This window comes from Salvelinus fontinalis, chromosome 28 (genome assembly GCF_029448725.1).
Source record: "Salvelinus fontinalis isolate EN_2023a chromosome 28, ASM2944872v1, whole genome shotgun sequence".
Lineage (NCBI taxonomy): Eukaryota > Metazoa > Chordata > Actinopteri > Salmoniformes > Salmonidae > Salvelinus > Salvelinus fontinalis.
Genome location: NC_074692.1, coordinates 45,256,338 through 45,267,378, shown reverse-complemented (window position 1 = coordinate 45,267,378; position 11,041 = coordinate 45,256,338). Strand labels below are relative to the sequence as shown.

Genomic DNA, 11,041 nt, shown 5'->3' with positions numbered 1-11,041 from the left:
TGTTGTGCAAATGGAATAGACAAAAGGTGGAAATTATAGGCAATTAGTAAGACACCCCCAAAAAAGGAATGGTTCTGCAGGTGGTGACCACAGACCACTTCTCAGTTCCTATGCTTCCTGGCTGATGTTTTGGTCACTTTTGAATGCTGGCGGTGCTTTCACTCTAGTGGTAGCATGAGACGGAGTCTACAACCCACACAAGTGGCTCAGGTAGTGCAGCTCATCCAGGATGGCACATCAATGCGAGCTGTGGCAAAAAGGTTTGCTGTGTCTGTCAGCGTAGTGTCCAGCGCATGGAGGCGCTACCAGGAGACAGGCCAGTACATCAGGAGACGTGGAGGAGGCCGTAGGAGGGCAACAACCCAGCAGCAGGACCACTACCTCCGCCTTTGAGCAAGGAGGGGCACTGCCAGAGCCCTGCAAAATGACCTCCAGCAGGCCTCCAGCAGGCCACAAATGATTTCACAGAAGTGTGATTGACTTGGAGTTACATTGTGTTGTTTAAGTGTTCCCTTTATTTTTTTGAGCAGTGTATTTGTAGTTGTCCACATATTCTAGGTCATAACCTTCCAGGGTAGTGATGCTAGACAGGCGGGCGGGTGCAGGCAGCGATCGGTTGAAAAGCATGCATTTGGTTTTACTAGCATTTAAGAGCAGTTGGAGGCCACAGAAGGAGTGTTGTATGGCATTGAAGCTTGTTTGGAGGTTAGTCAACACAGTGTCAAAAGAAGGGCCAGAAGTATACAGAATGGTGTCGTCTGCGTAGAAGTGGATCAGGGAATCACCTGCAGCAAGAGCGACATCATTGATATATACAGAGAAAAGAGTCGGCTCAAGAATTGAACCCTGTGGCACCCCCATAGAGACTGCCAGAGGTCCGGACAACAGACCCTCCGATTTGACACACTGAACTCTGTCTGCGAAGTAGTTAGTGAACCAGGCGAGGTAGTCATTTGGGAAACCAAGGCTGTTGAGTCTGCCGATAAGAATACGGTGATTGACAGAGTCGAAAGCCTTGGCCAGGTCGATGAAGACGGCTGCACAGCACTGTTTTGTATCGATGGCGGTTAGGATATCGTTTAGTACCTTGAGCGTGGCTGAGGTGCACCCGTGACCAGCTCGGAAACCGGATTGCACAGCGGAGAACGTACGGTGGGATTCGAAATAGTCAGTGATCCGTTTGTCTAGCCCGGCTGATTTGTACGGGTCCAGATTGTCTAGCCCGGCTGATTTGTACGGGTCCAGATTGTCTAGCCCGGCTGATTTGTACGGGTCCAGGTTGTCTAGCCCAGCTGATTTGTACGGGTCCAGATTGTCTAACCCAGCTGATTTGTACGGGTCCAGATTGTCTAACCCAGCTGATTTGTACGGGTCCAGATTGTCTAGCCCGGCTGATTTGTACGGGTCCAGATTGTCTAGCCCGGCTGATTTGTACGGGTCCAGGTTTTGCAGCTTTAGGCTATTACTTTGGTGTGTTATCAATGAACGAGCACCTTTTCTTCCCAGTCCTATGATAAAATAATCGTTAAGTCACACAAAAAGTCTTCCTGTGCGTGAAGTTTGAAATGCATTTACTAAATGTGTAATGTGATAGAAAAGAGCCATGTAACCTAACACACAAAAACATATTTGATGAATACAATATTTAATCCGTTGTTTTCCTAAAATGGATGATGATGCCATCTTTGTGAGAGGGAGGGAATCTGATTGAATTGGTCCTCAACTTGCGGCTCAGAAACTTTTTTTATAATAAATGCAGTTAACCCTAAGTTATCCTGTCCCGGAGCAGGTTCGTTCTGAACGATTCGTCGCCATAGAAATGTACCTTGCTAATAAGGTTTGAGCCACATTTGTGGTACCGGTTATCCCGAGTTGAACTCAGAGTTGACCAAAGTTAACTCGCTAACTCCTCAAACCACATACGTAGTAGTATAGTGCTCCGGGAAAATCAATATGAGAAACGGTGTTTAATTCAACTCCATCTGTCACTCCATCAAACACCATCAGGGGGAGCGAGCGTAACACACACCGAATGCAGATAGGCCTAGCCATGCAATTATATTATATTAACATAGGTAGATCTACCCTGGCTATTAAATTATATCCAACCTAGCTAATTCTATATTCGTAGTATAGTGCTCAGGTCTTACCAGTGTGGACAAACAACAGCTGTCCCAGATGGATGTGTTGTAGGGTACAGTTCAGGAGTGGCCTGGTGGGGGCGCTCTTCAGCGCCAGGTGGCCATTGTTGGGCGGAGTCACGATCACCTGCAGCTCCTCAGGGGGCGTGTCCTCATCCTGGGCGTCCAAATTCTCAGGGCGGATCTCTGTCACCGACCCCTCCCACACCTGAGGGGGGGAGGGGGGGACCAATTAAATCTATCCCACACTTAAGGAGGCAACCAATCAAATCAATCATATTTCAAAGACCTTTCAAAATATATATATTTTGTATTGTTCGATTCCAATACACATCACAATGCCACATTGTTTCAAAGCATTCTTCTGTCACAAAGGGCTTTTCTTTAACCTGGGCCAAAACCAAACTGTTAATGGAAGTAAGTGAAGCTTGCTAAGTGTGCCTAAGTGGTATTTCAAACAGAACTAATGGCAGTAATAATCATTGCAGTGAACTCTGGCCTGCGGCGTGTCTTTTCCTTTTCCTGTCTTTTCCTACACACTTTTCAATTATCACTTGACTTGAAATTAACAGGCTTTGACACCAAACATCTAGTCACCACAGGAGAGGTCAGACCTCAAAGGACCTGTGTGTGAGTGTGGGCGCATTAGGTGTGTGTGTGTGTGTGTGTGTGTGTGTGTGTGTGTGTGTGTGTGTGTGTGTGTGTGTGTGTGTGTGTACACAGGAAGTGCACTTCCAATGTGAGGCTTCAGAGGAAGTCACAGAGGGAAAAGACAGCAAACAGACGAACAGATCAAACACATGCGGATGCTGCCTAGTCCTGTTTTAAAAAAACGCCTCCTGGAAGGCTACAGCTGAGGACAGGAACAAGTACATAAACCGCCTCCTGGAAGGCTACGGCAGAGCACAGGAACAAGTACATAAACCGCCTCCTGGAAGGCTACGGCTGAGGACAGGAACAAGTACATAAACCGCCTCCTGGAAGGCTACGGCTGAGGACAGGAACAAGTACATAAACCGCCTCCTGGAAGGCTACGGCAGAGCACAGGAACAAGTACATAAACAGCCTCCTGAAAGGCTACGGCTGAGGACAGGAACAAGTACATAAACCGCCTCCTGGAAGGCTACGGCAGAGCACAGGAACAAGTACATAAACAGCCTCCTGGAAGGCTACGGCAGAGGACAGGAACAAGTACATAAACCGCCTCCAGGAAGGCTACGGCTGAGGACAGGAACAAGTACATAAACAGCCTCCTGGAAGGCTGCGGCTGAGGACAGGAACAAGTACATAAACAGCCTCCTGGAAGGCTACGGCAGAGGACAGGAACAAGTACATAAACCGCCTCCTGGAAGGCTACGGCTGAGGACAGGAACAAGTACATAAACCGCCTCCTGGAAGGCTACGGCAGAGCACAGGAACAAGTACATAAACAGCCTCCTGGAAGGCTACGGCTGAGGACAGGAACAAGTACATAAACAGCCTCCTGGAAGGCTACGGCAGAGGACAGGAACAAGTACATAAACCGCCTCCTGCAAGGCTACGGCTGAGGACAGGAACAAGTACATAAACAGCCTCCTGGAAGGCTACGGCTGAGGACAGGAACAAGTACATAAACAGCCTCCTGGAAGGCTACGGCAGAGGACAGGAACAAGTACATAAACCGCCTCCTGGAAGGCTACGGCTGAGGACAGGAACAAGTACATAAACAGCCTCCTGGAAGGCTACGGCTGAGGACAGGAACAAGTACATAAACAGCCTCCTGGAAGGCTACGGCTGAGGACAGGAACAACACAAGCACACTCATGCACACTGACACTCCAACACACACACAGACTCACTTAATAATTTGCTCACACACACACACATATAAACATGCACACACATTTATACTGACTCTACACACACACACTCACATACAATCATCATATACACTGCTGCTACTCTGTTTATCATATATCCTGATGCCGAGTCATCTTACCCTTATACATATCTACCTCCATCACTCCAGTATCCCTGTCTCCTTACCCTTATACATATCTACCTCCATCACTCCAGTATCCCTGCACATTGTAAATATGATTTTGAATTGGCTTGCGAAAGTATTCACCCCCTTGGCATTTTTCCTATTTTGTTGCCTTACAACCTGGAATTAAATAGATTTTTTTGGGGGGAGGTTGTATCATTTGATTTACACAACATGACTACCACTTTGAAGATGCTAAATATTTTAGTGTGTGAAACAAACAAGAAGTAATACAATAAAACAGAAAACTTGAGCGTGCATAACTATTCACCCCCCCCCAAAGTCAATACTTTGTAGAGACACCTTTTGCAGCATTTTCAGCTGCAAGTCTCTTGGGTTATGTCTCTATAAGCTTGGCACATCTAGCCACTGGGATTTTTGCCCATTCTTCAAGGTAAAACTGCTCCAGCTCCTTCAAGTTGGATGGGTTCCGTTGGTGTACAGCAATCTTTAAGTCATACCACAGATTCTCAATTGGATTGAGGTCTGGGCTTTGACTAGGTAATTCCAAGACATTTAAATGTTTCCCCTTAAACCACTCGAGTGTTTCTTTAGCAGTATGCTTAGGGTCATTATCCTGCTGAAAGGTGAACATCCATCCCGGTCTCAAATCTCAAGTTTCCCTCAAGAATTTTCTTGTATTTAGCGCCATCCATCATTCTTTCAATTCTGACCAGTTTCCCAGTCCCTGCCGATGAAAAACATCCCCACAGCATGATGCAGGCACCACCATGCTTTACAGTGGGGATGCTGCCACCACCATGCTTTACTGTGGGGATGTTGTTCTTTGAGTTTGCACCAGACATAGCATTTTCCTTGATGGCCAAAAAGCTAAATTTGTCTCATTTTATCTTTATTTAACTAGGCAAGTCATTTAAAAACAAATTCTTATTTTCAATGACGGCCTAGGAACAGTGTGTTAACTGCCTTGTTCAGGGGGCAGAACAACAGATTTTTACCTTGTCAGCTCGGGGATTCAAACTTGCAACCTTTCGGTTACTAGTCCAACGCTCTAACCACTAGGCTACCCTGTCGCCCCTGATCTGACCAGAGCACCTTCTTCCAAATGTTTGGAGAGTCTCCCACATGCCTTTTAGCAAACACCAAATGTGGTTGCTTATTTTTTTTTCTTTAAGCAATGGCTTATTTCTGGCCACTCTTCCATAAAGTCCAGCTCGGTGGAGTGTACGGCTTAAAGTGGTCCTATGGACAGATTCTCCAATCTCCGCTGTGGAGCTTTGCAGCTCCTTCAGGGTTATCTTTGGTCTCTTTGTTGCCTCTCTGATTAATGCCCTCCTTGCCTGGTCCGTGAGTTTTGGTGGGCGGCCCTCTTTTGGCAGGTTTGTTGTGGTGCCATATTCTTAAAACATTTTTTGTCATGGATTTTAATGATGCTCCGTGGGATGTTCAAAGCTTCTGATATTTTTTTAGAACCCAACTCTGATCTGTACTTCTCCACAACTTGACCTGTTTGGAGAGCTCCTAGGTCTTCATGGTGCTGCTTGCTTGGTGGTGCCCCTTGCTTAGTGGTGTTGCAGACTCTGGGGCCTTTCAGAACAGGTGTATATATACTGAGTATGTGACAGATCATGTGACACAGATTGCACACAGGTGGACTTTATTTAACTAATTATGTGACTTCTGAAGGTAATTGGTTGCACCAGATCTTATTTATTTCCAAGCAAAGGGGGTGAATACATATAGCACCTATTTTAGTTTATAATTTTTTTTTTTTTTATTCACTTCATCAAATTGGACTATTTTGTGTATTTCCATTACATGAAATCAAAATAAAAATCAATTTAAATTACAATTTGTAATGCAACAAAATAGGGATGTATACCTTTGCAAGGCACTGTATATAATCACCTAATGATGTCAAGCAAAGAGGCACTTGGTTTGAAGGTAGACCTTGAAATACATCCACAGGTACACCTCCAATTGACTCAAATGATGTCAATTAGCCTATCAGAAGCTTCCAAAGCCATGACATAATTTTCTGGAATTTTCCAAGCTGTTTAAAAGACACAGTCAATCTAGTGTATGTAAACTTCTGACCCACTGGAATTGTGATACAGTGAATTATAAGTGAAATAATCTGTCTGTAAACAATTGTTGGAAAAATGACTTGTGTCATGCACAAAGTAGATGTCCTAACCGACTTGCCAAAACTATAGTTTGTTAACAAGAAATTTGTGGAGTGGTTGAAAAACAAGTTTTAATGACTCCAACCTAAGTGTATGTAAACTTCCGACTTCAACTGTCTGTGTAATAGGGTGGGCTTTCAGACAGCAGCGGTGTGTGGAAGAAGGGAATTCCCCTCTTTCAATTAGAGGGTCTGAACCATGAGAAGAGCTGAATGGAATGTGTTGCATTCAGGACAAAGCACCAACGAGAACAAAAAGCTGTACTTCCTGGTACTTCAGTCACGTTGAACTGCTGGACTTCTGTCTAACGACGTGTTAGTCTACAGCCACTCAACGATCAACTGAGCTGCTTACTGTTTACTGAGCATTTACTGTAACTAGCTAGCAGATGGACAGGTGACTATACTGTCAGACGCCATCTTGCATTCTCTTTAAAATGCACTTCTTTTGACCAGGGAGATCAGGGCCAATAGGGCTCTGGTCAAATGTAGTGCACTATATAGTTAATGGCCAGGGAGCCATTTGTGACAGGACCACCACTGTCACCAGTCCTATATGACAGGACCTGTACTGTCACCAGTCCTATATGACAGGACCTGTACTGTCACCAGTCCTATATGACAGGACCTGTACTGTCACCAGTCCTATATGACAGGTCTACTGTCACCAGTCCTATATGACAGGTCCTGTACTGTCACCAGTCCTATATGACAGGACCACCACTGTCACCAGTCCTATATGACAGGTCCTGTACTGTCACCAGTCCTATATGACAGGTCCTGTACTGTCACCAGTCCTATATGACAGGTCTACTGTCACCAGTCCTATATGACAGGACCTGTACTGTCACCAGTCCTATCTGACAGGTCCTGTACTGTCACCAGTCCTATATGACAGGACCTGTACTGTCACCAGTCCTATGTGACAGGTCTACTGTCACCAGTCCTATAAGACAGGTCTACTGTCACCAGTCCTATATGACAGGACCTCTACTGTCACCAGTCCTATATGACAGGACCGCTACTGTCACCAGTCCTATATGACAGGACCTGTACTGTCACCAGTCCTATATGACAGGTCTACTGTCACGAGTCCTATATGACAGGTCCTGTACTGTCACCAGTCCTATATGACAGGTCCTGTACTGTCACCAGTCCTATGTGACAGGTCCTGTACTGTCACCAGTCCTATTTGACAGGTCCTGTACTGTCACCAGTCCTATATGACAGGTCCTGTACTGTCACCAGTCCTATATGACAGGACCTGTACTGTCACCAGTCCTATGTGACAGGTCTACTGTCACCAGTCCTATAAGACAGGTCTACTGTCACCAGTCCTATATGACAGGACCTCTACTGTCACCAGTCCTATATGACAGGTCTACTGTCACCAGTCCTATATGACAGGTCCTGTACTGTCACCAGTCCTATATGACAGGTCCTGTACTGTCACCAGTCCTATGTGACAGGTCTACTGTCACCAGTCCTATATGACAGGCCTACTGTCACCAGTCCTATATGACAGGTCTACTGTCACCAGTCCTATGTGACAGGTCTACTGTCACCAGTCCTATATGACAGGCCTACTGTCACCAGTCATATATGACAGGTCTACTGTCACCAGTCCTATATGACAGGTCTACTGTCACCAGTCCTATATGACAGGTCTACTGTCACCAGTCCTATATGACAGGTCTACTGTCACCAGTCCTATATGGCAGGACCTGTACTGTCACCAGTCCTATATGACAGGTCTACTGTCACCAGTCCTATATGACAGGTCTACTGTCACCAGTCCTATATGACAGGACCTGGGTTGCCAGGTGTGCGTAATGAGGGTTGCCAGGTGTGAGTAATGAGGGTTGCCATGTGTGCGTAATTAGGGTTGCCAGGTGTGTGTAATGAGGGTTGCCAGGTGTGCGTAATGAGGGTTGCCAGGTGGGCGTAATGAGGGTTGCCAGGTGTGCGTAATGATGGGTTCTCACCCTGAGAACCAGGTCGGCAGTGATGATTGGAGGACTCACCCTGAGAACCCTGTTAGTGGTGATGATTGGAGGACTCACCCTGAGAACCCTGTCGGCAGTGATGATTGGAGGACTCACCCTGAGAACCATGTCGGCAGTGATGATTGGAAGACTCACCCTGAGAACCCTGTCGGTAGTGATGATTGGAAGACTCACCCTGAGAACTCTGTCGGCGGTGATGATTGGAGGACTCACCCTGAGAACCCTGTTGGCAGTGATGATTGGAGGACTCACCCTGAGAACCCTGTTGGCAGTGATGATTGGAGGACTCACCCTGAGAACCCTGTCGGCGGTGATGATTGGAGGACTCACCCTGAGAACCCTGTTGGTGGTGATGACTGGATGCTGGTCGTTGACGGCCGTGACCTGGATGTACACGGTACAGGGAGAGCTCTGTTTCCTCAGGTCTGTGTCGTTGGCCACCACAGTGAAGTTGTCTTCCAACGTCTCACTGCTGTCATGAATGTAGTAGATTACCCCCTGCTCCACCTAGAGGGATCGTAGGGCGAGAAAGTTAAGAGACTAAAAATAAACAATTAGATTCATTTAAGAAATGCTTATGTATGGGTTAAGTCCTTTATGTAGGTGCATAGTAGATTAAGGCATACAGGTATAATTCATTATGAAGCATTCATAAAGCATTGTAAGACGTGTTACACGTGTCTATAAATTGGTTATAAAGTGTTATCATAATCAATAGTTTGATTACTCCACATGAGAAACTAAACCAATGAAACACTGAGCATCCTGAGGTACTAATATATGATGCGTTTTTAGATTGTGTAGGCTATATATTCTTCTCTGATATTATTCGCAAAAACAATCCAAATATGAACAATCATTGGAGAACTTCACATATTTGAATATTTTTGTTCAACACGAAGAAAGAGAGAACGACAGAGAGAGATAGAGTCTTACATTACCTGGCGTCTGGTGAAAACCCATAGAGGAACCCCGGGGTAACCTGAATGTTCAATGTGGCCATTCTGCGGGGGTTCAGACAAGCTATACAGGAAATTGAGGCCAGAAAAATGTTGGTTGGTCACCCTGAGCACTTCCTGGGTCAAAGCCTTGGACCCGCCCTTTCGGAGGGTGAAGTTCAACACCTGTAGAAGTAGAAGGATTAGCATTTATTATTCGCTCGCAGTCATAGACTGAAATGTAAAGTATTTCATTGCACCGTTTGCACTGAATCCTGTGCATATGATAAATAAACTTTGATTTGTACACCACTTTACAACCATAAATTGTCAACGCACAGTAAAAACCGATGATAGCAAAAATTATTCCACAATACATAACCTAATATGCAATCATTCTAAAAGGACAATACCTGTAGAGGGATGAGGTGGGCGACGGACATGCTGATATTGTTGACCTCCGTGACCCCGTTGGAGACATCCAATAGGAAGGTGTCTGTGACCTAAACAGGAAGAAGAGACATTTTTACATTGACCTTTTAGTGGCTTGGGGATGGTCTAGGGGATAGTTTGGGGGTGGTCTAGGGGATAGTTTGGGGGTGGTCTAGGGGATAGTTTGGGGCTGGTCTAGGGGATAGTTTGGGGCTGGTCTAGGGGATAGTTTGGGGGTGGTCTAGGGGAAAGTTTGGGGGTGGTCTAGGGGATAGTTTGGGGATGGTCTAGGGGATATTTATTTATTAATTTATTTTGCTCCTTTGCACCCCATTATTTCTGTCTCTACTTTGCACTTTCTTCCAATGCAAACCAACCATTCCAGTGTTTTTTTTTAGTTTTTATTTTACTTGCTGTGTTGTACTCACTTCGCCTCCATGGCCTTTTTATATTTTTATTTATTTATACATATATCTGTTTGCCTTCACCTCCCTTATCTCACCTCACTTGCTCACATTGTATATAGACTTATTTTTTTTCACTGTATTATTGACTATATGTTTGTTTTTACTCCATGTGTAACTATGTGTTGTTGTATGTGTCGAACTGCTTTGCTTTATCTTGGCCAGGTCGCAATTGTAAATGAGAACGTGTTCTCAATTTGCCTACCTGGTTAAATAAAGGTTAAATAAAATAAATAAATAAAAAATAGTTCGGGGGTGGTCTAGGAGATAGTTTGGGGATGGTCTAGGGGATAGTTTGGGGGTGGTCTAGGGGATAGTTTGGGGGTGGTCTAGGGGATAGTTCGGGGGTGGTCTAGGGGATAGTTTGGGGGTTGTCTAGGGGATAGTTCGGGGGTGGTCTAGGGGATAGTTCGGGGGTGGTCTAGGGGATAGTTCGGGGGTGGTCTAGGGGATAGTTTGGGGGTGGTCTAGGGGATAGTTTGGGGGTGGTCTTGGGGATTGTTTGGGGGTGGTCTAGGGGATAGTTTGGGGGTGGTCTAGGGGATAGTTTGGGGGTGGTCTAGGGGATAGTTTGGGGGTGGTCTAGGGGATAGTTCGGGGGTGGTCTAGGGGATAGTTTGGGGGCGGTCTAGGGGATAGTTTGGGGGTGGTCTAGGGGATAGTTTGGGGGTGGTCTAGGGGGTAGTTTGGGGGTGGTCTAGGGGATAGTTTGGGGGTGGTCTAGGGGATAGTTTGGGGGTGGTCTAGGGGATAGTTTGGGGGTGGTCTAGGGGATAGTTTGGGGGTGGTCTAGGGGATAGTTTGGGGGTGGTCTAGGGGATAGTTCGGGGGTGGTCTAGGGGATAGTTTGGGGGCGGTCTAGGGGATAGTTTGGGGGTGGTCTAGGGGATA

The 11,041-nt window shown here is 46.0% G+C and overlaps 1 protein-coding gene across 1 annotated transcript in view; it reads right to left on the bottom strand.

Annotated features, from left to right (window-relative positions):
- LOC129826783 (chondroitin sulfate proteoglycan 4-like) overlaps positions 1 to 11,041 on the bottom strand; it is a 91,706-nt gene that overhangs the window by 23,805 nt on the left and 56,860 nt on the right. Inside the window, exons 7-10 of the mRNA XM_055887857.1 lie at positions 9,668 to 9,757; positions 9,258 to 9,440; positions 8,647 to 8,823; positions 2,151 to 2,349 (exon numbers count right to left, since the gene is read on the bottom strand). Of these exons, the coding sequence (XP_055743832.1) occupies positions 2,151 to 2,349; positions 8,647 to 8,823; positions 9,258 to 9,440; positions 9,668 to 9,757 (649 nt within the window). The remainder of the gene's footprint in view (positions 1 to 2,150; positions 2,350 to 8,646; positions 8,824 to 9,257; positions 9,441 to 9,667; positions 9,758 to 11,041) is intronic.